Source organism: Solenopsis invicta, chromosome 9 (genome assembly GCF_016802725.1).
Source record: "Solenopsis invicta isolate M01_SB chromosome 9, UNIL_Sinv_3.0, whole genome shotgun sequence".
NCBI classification, from domain to species: Eukaryota; Metazoa; Arthropoda; class Insecta; order Hymenoptera; family Formicidae; genus Solenopsis; species Solenopsis invicta.
This window is the reverse complement of record NC_052672.1, coordinates 12,990,849-13,004,643: the sequence shown is the minus strand read 5'-3', so window position 1 is coordinate 13,004,643 and position 13,795 is coordinate 12,990,849. Positions and strand designations below refer to the sequence as shown.

Here is a 13,795-nt window from a genome sequence, read left to right as displayed (position 1 = left end):
AAGAAAATAGTTTGCAATTAGTTTCAAAATTCAGGTTTAATATTATTATCATCATATACATTGCAACGTTGCATTTAGAAAATATGAGTAAAAACGACGTATAATAATTTATCCTAGGGAACGTAATGAACACATATCTTATGACAATAAATCTGTCGACTCAACTCAATCGGAGAATCACGGAATTGTCTGAAAACAGAAAAGCGACGATATCAGATTATTATTCAAAAATCGTTATCGTACATCTTGTGATTATCTTTTTGAAGCGATTGTCTTCAAGGGCGAATTGGGACGTAAGATATACCTACATTATATTTAGCCTACATATAAAATGTGATACGTACGAAATTTTTTGGATGTTTAATCTAATAATATTAAACTAATTTTTTATTTTATTTTAAAATAAAGTTGTACTAGTTACACAGGCGCGCGTGTTTGTGTTGATGAGCAAGAAATAAGTAAATAATAGAGCTTGCAAATGGCGAATAATATTAAAGCTCTCAAGCTGAGATAACCAAATTGATAAGATAATCATACAAAAAGAAGTGACACACATTATATTCCTGCAGCTGTTTTCAATATTAATACTTATATTTTATTTATATATTTATTATTAATGTGTTTGAGTTAAGCGCATTCAATTATTCCTTAAATAATACGACTGTGATAGTCTTTGTCGCTTTATATTTTTTATATATTTAATTTATATATTTATTAAATATATTATACTTAAAAATTATATTTATATATGCATTTAAATATATAAAATTAATATGTCAATTTGGGAATGATGATTCAGAACAAGCTGATTGATTCTACTAATGCACCGCGGAACTTTCATGATAGATTAATACGTACGTTGCATATCGATGTCCGAAGCGAAGATTTATTTTATATGCGAAATGAAATGAGTTTAGAAGTACTCCGAGCTGTTACATCAACCGCCGACCCGTTACACGACGGAAATAATATGGTGTACGTTCGAAAGTGTAATATTCTGGTACTGATGGTAGGAGAGAGAGTAAGAGGGGTTGTCATAAGTGATTCGGTATGCGCATACGTGATGATATAGGTCGCCGCGTAAATGTCCACGATGTTCGATCGCAGCTGCATACACAGGGTGTCCAATTATAATCAATGGAATAAAATATCTTGGAAATTGAATTACGTTCGATGTTTCTTTTTACGATAATGTGCTTTTCGATATCTTTTTAAGGAGAAAGTAACTTGATTAAAATAATGTTTGTAAACGCGGGATAATGTGTAAACATCTTCTCTAAACTTTGTTTTAGAAAAATCACTTGCGCTCGAAGAGAACGATTTTGCTAAAGTATCTACAAATTTAGCTGGGTGCAGATCTGATTAATAACGAATTTCGATTGGGTTGCATTAGTGTGCACATTAGAGTCCTACGTAGTGTACATTAATCTCATCTAAGTGTAAAAATGACATATCGCATATCTTCACGACGGATTGCTAAAATGAAAAAACTATTTGTACTATTTTGCAGCTCATCATGTTTGAACCTTCTTTATGATTATTTTGATAGTGCAAATTATTTTCTAAATTTTAATTATATTTTTAGATACCTCAGTAAAACCTTTCTTTCTGTGATTTTTTCAATATTTTTTCAATATTTTATTTACTCTTATCACAGCGAGCTGGCATTTGTCTGAATAAAAAATATTTTAATGAAATATTTTTGAAACCATAAAAATATAAAAATGAAAATATTCGATTTATTCTAAAATTCTCGGTTCTTTTTTTAATTTTGTTAATTGTAATTTGATACCCCGTGTATAACCGTGATTTCTCTAAATTTCTTCTACGATGCGCAAACTTTGGATGCACAGAAACATGCACAGATGCCTTTCGCGAATGCATAACGACTTGGGAAAGTTTCTTCAACCGAAAACAGAACATGTCTTCCGCTAAACCTTCGAGAAGAACTAGCTTTTATTTTTTTTGTCTTTTTCAAAAAAGTGAACAAAAAAGTATCGAAACTATAGATTTTTTTTTCACGAATGCGCTTTCGCCGAACATCTCCTCTCGTCGAGTCTGATAATACGAAAATTTCCAGAGACGCCACAATCCATTAACTCCCCGAGTACCATCGGATGTACCCTCCTCAAAAGCGCAGGGGCTCGTAAATTTGCAAACTCGCGCGCGTCACGTCGAGCCTGATAAAGCGCGGAAAATTTCGAAACGCTATCCGCCCTCTTCCCTCGAGTATCGAGAAGAGAAATATACGGGTCGTAAACTTGCAAACTAATACGTCATGGCGTTAACTCTGATGATGCAAAAGTAGGTTTAATAGGACTTTAAAATTCGATATTTAACAGGACTTTAATAAAACTCGATATATAATTTGATTTTAATAGAACTCGATATATAAAAACCATTTTTATTAATTATGATAGAATCAGAATAGATTATTTATGTATTTTAAGTATAACGATGAAATTTATTTTATTTTATTTTCGAAAAAATTGAAAAAAGCACTTTTAGTATTCATTTTATATTCTTATAAATCCATCATTTTATACGTGGCATCAACTTTTTTATACCCTGCTTTAAAACTTGGAAATATAAATTAATTAGTAATTTTCAGAACGCTACGATATACTCACACAATGCTTTTTAGCTCAAGTCGTCGTTCACAACGTTATTTAAGAACACAATAAATAAAAAAATTTTATTGTGAAGAATTTTATGCCCAATTGTGTTTATGTCACTCAACAATAAAAAATAAAATTATTGATTGCACAAAAATGCTAAATTAATTGGATTTCTATTTTTATGATCGCAAGAACGCTAGATTTTTCTACGTCAGATCATGTTACAAAAATAATGAGGCACATAAATACTAAAAGATGAAATGCTTATTGTAATTCTTAGAAATTTTACTTGTCAATAAATAGGTTTTTTTGTGAAAGAAAGCGATAAATCGAGAGACTAGAATTTTACCTGAAAATATCTGCTCTATGCTGCCGGATGATTTACAATAGTCCATGAGTGACGGGTCGTAACTTATCAAAGTCTGTCTGGCGTCCTCGCACCAGTTCCAAAAAATGATCTTCTGATCCCGCGCGGCGAGATCCGACAGGAGCAATGCCAGGTTTTTCGCGACTGTAGCATCAATCCTGAGCACGTGACGACCCTCCACTACCACCGGTAAGCTTGTTGGCCTCTTGTCACACCTGGATAAACAACAAAGTCGCAATTCCGAAATAACTGTCTCTCTCAAACGCGAACGAGATATTTCGGGAAAGGGAATAAAAAATTGAAAGGGTGAAACGAGCGCAAGAACAGTGTCGCTCTCCACAAATTGTGAAATTGATTTTTTCATATGGAAAATATATTGAGACTTCAATGTAGTCTCCGATAATGGAAAATTCCTTGCGATTCAAACTTATAGAGACAAAACAAAAATATTATAATACTTATTATGAATTTAACGAAATTATTATTTAAGCTGCCAAAAGATATTGAAGAGATTACCTGCTTTGTAATCTTGTTACAAATTTTACAGTATTTTACACTTTTTCCCTGGTGCACTTGGTATACGCGCGTCCGAATCATTTCTTACGTGGATTTGCGGTGGGACTTACCACGACATTACTCGCTCTCGGAGGTACTCCGCTGCTGGGAAGCTCAAGGATTGCTTGGGCGATACGAAAAGCACGGTCAAGCCATCAACGATCCGCTCTTCGATCAATAACCCCGGCCGGGCCGCGAAATAGAGTAAGAGAATTAGATTTACCGCAATCCCGGCGATCATACCGTACTCCAAACCGACCGCCAAGCAACATAATAACGTCACTATCAACGGCACTAGATCGATTTCTGTTCAACACCAGAGAAAAGGAAGACGATTAATCTTAGAGAAACTAGATTAACCAATAGATACTTTATAACGTGCTTTAATGCTTTCTCGTTCGAGTAATCTTTTTGTATCTTTAGCTATAAAAACACTAAAATATTTAATACATTTTATTTATTGGTAATTACAATGGAAAGGTAGCGATCGTATTTAGAACAAAAATTTTCCGCAAGGACTTTATTCTTGTTTAATTAAAAGTTATTTTTCTCACGTTTTTTTCTTTCATTTATAGAAACAAATAGAAATAAATTTTACGATTAACCTCAAGAGTTTTTTAATTTATTAATAAATAATATAATTGCTGCATCAATTTGTAATATGGTAAAGTAACGTAATTGTATTTTGTTATAAAAAGTATTTTCTGATCATTTTTTTCAAAGTTGACCAAATCACATGCATAAAAAAAATATTGTATGAATTTGAAAATAATTTCAAACACTCCAAAAAAAAAATTATAAAATATAAAATAAACAACTGAAAAATAAATCATCCGGGACGCACCGAATGAGCAGCATAACTCAGAGATATCTGGAAAGTATAAGTTAATATCTTACTCTTTGTTCTCCAGAGAACAACGAAAATACGTGTTTCGAACATATAGAACATCGCGATTATGATGACGGCCGCTAACGTAGCTTTGGGGATGTATTTGAAAGTAGATGTCAACAGGCCGCATGCCAGAAGCACCAGACCACCGGTGATAACACCACCCATTGGCGTTTTCACGCCGGATGCATTGTTAACGGCGGTACGAGTGAAACTTCCAGTTACGGGCATCGATCTCACGAAGCTGCTGCATATGTTGCAAAGCCCGAGCGCCAGCATCTCTTGATTGGCGTCAAGAGTCTTTCCTTTTGCTGCAAATTTGCCGAAAGTTTTCGGGACAATGTCATGAAATCTTGCTTCATAAATTATTATTGAATCGAGCAGGGTGCAAGAAACCCGATGATTCAATAACTTATAAGATACAAGCGGCGAATGTACGAGAAGCGGGATAAAAATCTATTTTCTTTCCCTCAAAAGATCAGGCATTTTAGAAAATTTCCGCTTTTACGCGTTTGTTTTAGAGATGAATTATTTTTGATACTATTTTCATTATATTACAAAATTTTAGGAAGAATAATTAAATCTGTATTTCCGATTATAGTATTTCCTTCCATCATTTAATTGAATTAAATTGAAGCGTTTAAGATATTTTTAATCATAGAACGGTATCGTACGTAAATTTGGTATATAACTCCAAAATATTCCAAGTAATTATGTGCTATATTGTTACGAAGAGACATTAGATTACATATTCTAATATAGCGTTTCAAGATTCAATTTGATAGTGCTTGTTCTTTCGTTCTTTTTAAATGAATAATTTGGTTGTTTGTGTTTACAAAAGTCTAGATTACAAATATTTTGTCACTAAAAGTGTGAAATGTAGGAAAATCGTGTTATATTAATGTATTAGGAATGACTTATTTCCTTAGATGTAAAATTTACGTAGCAATACTGCATTAATAGCAATACTGCATCATATTCGATATATCGATACCGTTCTAGAGTTAAATAAATTTGCCAGCAATATTTACTCACCAAATGCCTTAGCGATGGCGATGCTCTCCAAAATAGCGATGAGTGGTATCGAGGCGATGCCGGTGCCGAGCTCGCCTACCGTCTCTGTGAATGTATACGTACGGTTTCCGTTTACGATGGTAAACGGGGGTAAGGAAAACGGTGGCAAACCGTCAGCTATGTCGCCCGTAATTTGGAAAGGCTTGATGCCATGAGAATACAGTATGTAGGCTATGAGAGTCCCGACCACCACGACTATGGCGTTTCTGGCCAAGGATATTAGCCACATGAATTTTTCGAAAAGAGTTCCCAGCTTCTTGCCGGGCAGATTCTATTTTTAAATATTTTATTTTATTAATTATACTTAAATTGTATTTTGCTGAAGTATAAGTAATTATGCATTAAAATCAGTGCAATTATTCTATTAAAATTAAAGAGACCTTGCCATAATTACGCTGATATTTAATCCTCTATTAAAAAAAAATAAGAATATTCAAAAGTAATTAATTATTCGACTGAAATTTTATTTTGTGGTTTTTAAGGAAAAAATTTACAAATATGTAACAAGTGAGGTTAAATTAAACCGTTAAATTCTATGTTCGAGTAAATTTTTTTAACGATAAAAAATATCGATTCCGGTTAAGTGGGAGTTCTGAAAAATATTGTCAGCGTTTTCTAAGAACGAATTTAATGAATTGTACCTTGAGAAGTACCAGCACTATCATCGAACACACTCCTAGCACCGTGTCCCAAGGTTGGGTTTCGTTTATGTGATTAACAACCTTTGAAATACCGTCGATAAACGAGTCACTGCGTCCTTTTATACCCAGCAAAGTACCTAATTGAGAAGTAGCGATAATAATCGCCGCGGCATTACTGAAGCCGCAAATTACAGGCATGCTTATAAAGTCTACGAGAAATCCCAAATGAAGCACTCCTAAGATCATGATCACGGCGCCTGATAAGAAGCACACGAGCACCTGAAAAGGATTTCATTTGAATCTTATATAAAAAAAATAAAATAAAATGCATATTTTGCAATAAAATCGCAATCGACTGTAAATATCAAGAATTTAAAACGATTACGAATTTAGCGAGTAATTTGAAAACAGACTCGAAACGAACAGTGTATGAAAGCATATTGATAAATTATATCAACTTAATATATATTGCGGATATATTAAACAGAAGTACATAAACGTATACTGTATCAGGAGTAAAAGTTTAAACTTCGAACTGTCGAACGAGAGTTAATAAGCGCTACTTACAGCGAGATCCTCTCCCAGATTGGTCACGTACTTGTGCACCATTAATGCCATTATCGCAGTAGGTCCCACCGTCACATCCTTGCTACTACCGAAGACCAGATAAACGAAGCAACCCATGAAACTGCTGTACAGGCCATACTGAAGTTTTCAAAAGTTCACCTAACGAGAGTCGTCTTTCCAACTATCGTAGATTAGATCGGTTACTCGATGGAGAGTTCCTCAAAATACTCGAGAGTTTCAATTAACCGAGCGAAAAATTGCGACGATATTCGTTTTCAAATCAGGATTGTCGTGAGTTTTAGAACTGTGAACCGGTGAATCCTCCAAAAATCTCTTCCAAAATTGTTTCATTTTAGAATTGTTAAATACAGAAAGAACAATTCAGTACTAAAAAATCTAAAAATTTAGCTGGATACAAATCTGAAAATAATTTTGTTAGATCGTCAAAATAATTATGTAAAAATGCTCAAGCTGATTGTTAAGACGTCAAATTTTTTTGCAGAGCATTGCTCATTGTGCTTGAACTTCCTCCGTAATTATTTTGATGTTTTAATAAAATTATTTTTAGAACTCTAACTAAACTCTTAGATATCTTATCAAAACTGTTGTTTTCTTACGTGTACGCTGTTTTGAAAAGTTTTGATTCTTATCGGGAATATCAAGATATTTTATTTATTTTTTTTTTTTCGGAGAATCATCGTTTGCGTTCAGGTAAATTTAATGATTGTTTTAATTCGAACATCATTCATGCAAGAAAGGTCCGTGTGCGCAGCAAATACACAGTCGCAAGTACGCTCGTGTACCCACCTGTGCCGGAAGTCCAGCCACTGTTGCATACGCTATGCCCTGCGGTATCGCGGTCAGACCCACTGTCAACCCTGCCAAAGTGTCTTGCACAAGTTTGCTCCAACTGTACAGGGGTAGCCATGCTAGAATCGGTATCCTCCGTAGGAGAAGTCCCTTGAGGTTGCAACTTTGAGAGAGTGTAACATTCGGCCCTATAATTTATATATATATATATATAACAAAGGTGTAACAACAAAAATGTTGCAAAAATGATTAATTAATATTAATATTGAAATTAATCCGTATAAGTATACACATGCTAATTGGATAATATTTGTAATAAATAATAATAAACATCTGCAGAGAGAAAATTACGATGTCGATAATAATCTAAAAAAAATCATTTTTTGATCGGTAAAAATTTCACTATATAAAAATAATGTATTTTTAAAAATCATAAGCTGATTTTAAATATCGTAAGATTTCAATTTAGAGCATAATATGTAAACCGAAATAAAGCTACGGAGATAAATCTCTGCGATTTTCGTTTAGAAAAAGGAACGTAACGTTACATTTAATATATTTCCATTTTTATTACGTAAAGACAAATAAATTATGGGAGCTTTATTATATAGACATCGTTATGTTACTTAATTGACTATTAAAATACAAGTTTGTTGCATTCGAAATATAATACGATGATGTTTAGCATTGTCGACTTATCATCATGCAGCCACTGCATTACATCAGGAATTGCAAAACTATTAACTAATCATAGACACGCCTCTCAATATTCTGATGATAGTTGCGATATCGAAAGTTGCGCAAACATGATATAACAAAATTGCAACGCGTGCAAATATTTCTTTCTAATAACAACCTTCTATATTAAATGTTAAATAATATTATTTAATAGATTATACATATGTGTAATGATGCAATATATATTAATTAATTAGTTAATGATACGTACACATTTTCTTAGTCTCAATATGTTTCAGTTTTCTCTCAGCGTGTAAATAAAGTAATTTTCACGGTTGAAAGTTTTTCACACAATTTCCGCGAAATGGACGTGTATTGGACGTATAAAACTGTAGCCTTATCGGCGTGAACTTTCGAAAGAAAAACGTGATCTATGAAACGGCAATTGCGGATAAAAGACTCCCTATTCAGCACAGTGTACAACAAACACTGATACCTCTTGTACACTTGATAATCCATTACGGCGGGGAATGCAATGATTTTTCAAGTGCTTGATTAGCAAACTGCGATAACGTACTTAATGTGCCACATGGCGATCATCGAGATAAGATTTTCTCAAACAAAAGACAATCGGAAAGACGGTCGATTTAGTATTACAGTTTCATCTTCGTGAGTCGTGAAACAGGCTTGATATTCGGAGTATTAAATCGTATGTCATGTGATAATGTCGCAATGATACTGTCATATACTTACTCAGTAAAACATACCATATGAACGTCACGTGAGATCTGTATAAAAGATCAAAAGGAATTAACGTGAAAAGAGTATCAGCTTATCAGAACTTTTTTTGTAATTACGCTCACGTGCCAGTTATGAAATTGTATGCGCGAGCATTGTGCTTTAAAATACTGTAATTTATTTATTTTTTAATTTCTACAAGTTTTTTAAAAATCCGATATTTAAAAAATAATTGAAAGTGTGAAAAAAACAGTTTTGTTATATATAAAGTATCTAAAAATTTAATTATAATTTAAATGCAATTTAAATACATCTGAAAATATAATTAGGACTCTCAAGCTGATTACTTGAATGTCAAAATTTTTGAGACATTGCTCATCACGCTTGAACATTCTAAAATTATCATATGTTGATGATTCAGTAAAAAATTATTTTTACATCTGTATTTAGCTAAGTTTTTAGATACTTCAGGACACAACTATTCTTTCCATGCGAATGTTTTATTAAAGCACATCAGTTTAAATTAATTTGCACGTCCAGAATACTCTATTACAAAAAGATTTCACACAATATATACTTAATATCTATTTTAATAGAGATAAAATATCTTTATATATATAAGAAAATTATATATATATATATATATATATATATATACACATACATATACATTGATGAGCGTATGTGTTAGAGCCTCGACATGGTTATGAAACCTGTCTGAAGAAAGGAGAAACAAAATTGCCGCGAGATTAATTAGTTACTGTCTTCGAGACGTCGCCCGTGGTAGTGAGATTTTCATTAATCACCCGAGCACACCGCGTCAATGATCTGACGTATTTGCCGAGCACATACGGATGCTATTATATGGCTACGAGAAGATAAATAAACAGTTATAGGATACGCCGCTGTCTGCGAGATTCCGATAACGAAAAACAAAGAAACAATATCCTCAGTTAATTGTTTCACATAACAGCCATGCAATTTTTTCTTTTCTTTACTTAATTATTAATTTATTGCATAGGCTATTGTGAAGAAACGACATGGTCCGAGTATATTTGTCATAAAAATGGCACATTTAATTACATAAAATATTTGTTCTATTTCTTTTCTTTTATTTACAGAACTTCTGATATATTAAAGTAATTGATAAATTAAATTATGTATATATGTATCATCACATTTTCATAATATTGATTATAGAAAATATAAAAAGAAATTGTAATCCGATAGACACAAATAAAATAAATCAAATGTGCCAATAAAGAGCCAAACATAAAGTACTCGCGTGTGAATCAATGCATTCTTCATAAAAACGTTACATATAGATGTTTTGGTCCTGGAATTTGATCAATCCTCAGTATAATATCATTGATTTTTCGGTATTAACTAAATGCTATACCTATACAATGATAAAATAATTGTCGGTACATAGAACTCGCATTACATACAATCAAACTAATACCTCTATAGACGTCAAAATATACAAGATGTTTTGCTTGTTGATCGCCGTCCGTTGAATGCTCCAAATAAACGTTTATTAATTGTTTGTCAGACATATTAGACAAGAATTTGAGCGTTCAAACTATAAATATTTTAATTTAGAAGACGCAATATTATTTTTAACAATTGTTCATATGTGACTTACGTGGCGGTATTGCTCAAGCAAGCGAAATGAACATTACGGAGAACTAACTTCTTCTGAGCACAACGTTACATTGATATAACAGAATGCTGAATTGTATTTGTACTAATAATTTTTACGTTCATTTATTTTTAAAATACAGAAAGATAAATTACTATAAAACTTACACTCTAAGGTAGTATACAAGATTAATTGTAAGGCTTGTAAAGCATCTTATGTTGGATAGACGGGAAAGCTTTAAACTAGAGTAAATAAACATAAAAATTATATTAATATATATATTTTAACATTCATAGAGGCATTAGTTTGTATGTAACGCGATCTCAGCTTACTGACAATTATTTTATCATTGTATGGAACTTTTGTTAATACCGCCAAAAAGTATGTTATACTGAGGATGGTTTAAATTCCGGGACCAAAAAATCTATATGTAACATTTTTATAAAGAATACATTGATTCATATGCGAATATCTTTCTTTATTGGCATTACATATAATACATATAGAAAATATGTTATGAGATTATTTTCTCTTCTCAAAAAGTGCACTATTCTTACAATCAATCTATACAATATCTTTTCATAAAAATCTTAAAAAATAATTGTTCCGAGAAAATAACACTTCAGTTTCTTTTTGCGTTAAATTTTTATTAATTTATATTTTATATTTATAAATATATTTTTTAAATAAAAAAAAACCGCTCACGCAGTCGGTAGGACTCGAACCTACGCTCCCAGAGGGAATCTGATTTCTAGTCAGACGCCTTAACCACTCGGCCACGACTGCTATAGTAACTACGGCTTTTGTTTAACAAGAATACTCTATAAAAGGATACCAGCTATTGCGACTAAATTTATCTTGATTTTTTCTTAATTTTAAAACTTTTGTTTCAATTAATAACATGAAAATCACAAATAAACAATGAAAATATAAAACATTTATGATATAGATAATAGTAGAAGAATGTTACACAATATTTAAATAAATTTAAAATACTTAAACAATAATAATAAGATGCTTTACATGAAAATAACAATAAATAATAATGAGAAATATATTTAAATAATATAGTAATTAAAAAAAAATATATATATACACACAAGAAATATGTTCGTGAAGTAAAGATATCGAATGATTCTCATTTGCGTCATAATGCACCTATAAATAATGCATGCGTTACGAGAGTGACGCGGAAGTGGCAGCTTGATCGATCGAAATCGTAGGTACATCGACGACGTTTGGCATGAGAGGCGCGTCCGGAAGGCTCGAAATGGGACTTACTCGAAAGGAGTGGTGTCATTTCGCCGAATCTCCTTCGTGAAAACGACATTTCGCGAGATCAAACCAAACGTGTCACTAGAGAGAGAGCAGCGTGCAGTTCCGTGCCGTGCATCCTTCAACTAGAAGGTCGATAAGGAAGAATACGCGCGATCGAACACGATCACGTGTGGTAGTATAGTCCGCAAGTGACAGCGCGGAATCGTGTATCCTCTACAACCACGTGCCTCGAGTCTCGAGTCTGCGTGTCGCTCAGTGTCGCTCAACATATGCGTGTGCACGCTGATACCGCCTCTAATTTTTCTCTCTATCTCGTTAAACGCAGTACTGTTGTATAATGGATGCGATAATAAAGCCAGTTTCTAAAGAATAACTTTCAAGGAAACATACCGAAGTATCTCTCCGTTCTTCTGATATTTCATGAGTTTTGAAAGTTGTAAAATATACAACATCAAAATTTTGATTTGATTAAGTGTTTTCACGCTTATCATAAAAGTGAATCCCTTTACCGATTTTTTTTCGAAGAAAAAAAATTGATTAATTAAAAATTTAAACGTATATCGTTGGAATGATAATAATAAGAGACATGAGAAAATATTTAAACAATATTTGTAAAGGCATTTTATAACAGTGCATTTAGATTTAAAAAAAAGTTTTCTTCAGCTACTCTAGTTATTCACTATTATTTTTAAAAATTAAAAAATTTTTTAAATACACATGCAGTTGAATTTGTGTTTATTAAACTTTAATTTGATGTTAAAAAAATTGAATATTAAAAAAATATTTTGAAAAATTTACATGTGTTATATTATTTTACAAAAAATTATATTTACGTGCATATAAGTATCTACATTAATTCTCCCGTTAAAAAAATATATGTTGAGAAAACTGTTCTAAGTAATCCAAATTAGCAAACTTATTAAAAAAGCAAGTATTATTTTCTGTAGTTTAAATTATTTTATTTCGATTTATATATAAATAAGTTTACATGCATGTAAACTTAGATAATTACATGTAATTATATCTTTACAAACATTCAATATCGGTAATATTAAATCGATCAGTAATTAATTACAATTATTTTGAGTATTAAAAACATTAACAACTGTTTTTAATCAAAACAATTGTAAATAATTATTGGTTAATTTAATACTGCCAATACTTTTTATTAAATTTCTATAAGAGTAATTTGTATAAAATTATCTAATTTGAAACAGGAATTAACTGTTGCTTTTTTAATAAATATATTAGTTTGGGCTATATGGAAAAGTTTGAATTTTACATGGTATTAATATATTTGAAAAAGTACAATGCGTGTAATTGACAATAATTAACACACCAATTGCAATCTAATCTAGTACTTGATAATGTCGTTTCCTGTCATTGTTTGTCTCTACTTTAGCCTTGGAACAATTAACACAAAATTAGTCACAATTATTTATGTAATTAAATAACAGTCGTGTATCTAAGATAAATTATATCACAAGATTTTAATTATGATTGATTATACGATATAATTAATGATTATACAAGAGTCTTCAAGTTTTCTGCCTATGGTGTACTTTTCTAAATGTAAATAAACATATTAATATATTAGAATTTATCAATATGATTTAATACTTCTAGAATTTATTTCTTTATTTCATTCAAAATCTATTAGATTTTTTGTATTGGGTACATTGTATTTAAATACTTGTACATCACGATTATTTATTAAAAAATTAAAAAGTAGATTTTTTATTGATTAATATTGTGTGAGCTGGATTTTTTTAATCTTTTGCGCGTTTAATAACTGATATCTGATATTTAATCTTCCCAAGTTTAAACATTTATAAATGTCAAACTGTCAGAAAAACTTTTGATTCATGATGCACTAATATTTAGACACGATGTGCTCGATCAAAAGAGATATATGTATGTAGTAATCGTAGATTCTGG

At 31.5% G+C, this 13,795-nt stretch overlaps 2 protein-coding genes and 1 non-coding gene across 6 annotated transcripts in view; 1 reads left to right on the top strand and 2 right to left on the bottom strand.

The window, feature by feature from the left end:
• LOC105198008 (sodium-independent sulfate anion transporter) overlaps positions 1 to 13,795 on the top strand; it is a 46,776-nt gene that overhangs the window by 2,936 nt on the left and 30,045 nt on the right. The gene's annotated exons all lie outside the window — the stretch shown is intronic.
• Positions 18 to 12,108, bottom strand: LOC105198004 (sodium-independent sulfate anion transporter). 4 transcript variants are annotated; one of them, XM_011164627.3, is made up of 9 exons: positions 11,861 to 12,108; positions 7,519 to 7,709; positions 6,712 to 6,849; positions 6,145 to 6,423; positions 5,465 to 5,774; positions 4,438 to 4,740; positions 3,612 to 3,846; positions 2,968 to 3,200; positions 18 to 189 (listed from the first exon to the last, which is right to left on the bottom strand). In XM_011164627.3, exons 1-9 carry the CDS (start codon positions 11,907 to 11,909, stop codon positions 161 to 163), a joined length of 1,767 nt encoding a protein of 588 aa, XP_011162929.1. In that variant the 5' UTR covers positions 11,910 to 12,108; the 3' UTR covers positions 18 to 160. The 4 variants fall into 4 exon arrangements, with proteins under 4 accessions (XP_011162929.1, XP_039309735.1, XP_011162932.1 ...); XM_039453801.1 differs by lacking the exon at positions 11,861 to 12,108 and adding an exon at positions 8,471 to 9,119; XM_011164630.3 differs by lacking the exon at positions 11,861 to 12,108 and having other exon boundaries at positions 6,712 to 6,892; positions 7,519 to 7,651.
• Positions 11,284 to 11,365, bottom strand: Trnas-aga. Its single transcript has one exon. It is a non-coding gene; the product is annotated as a tRNA-Ser (tRNA).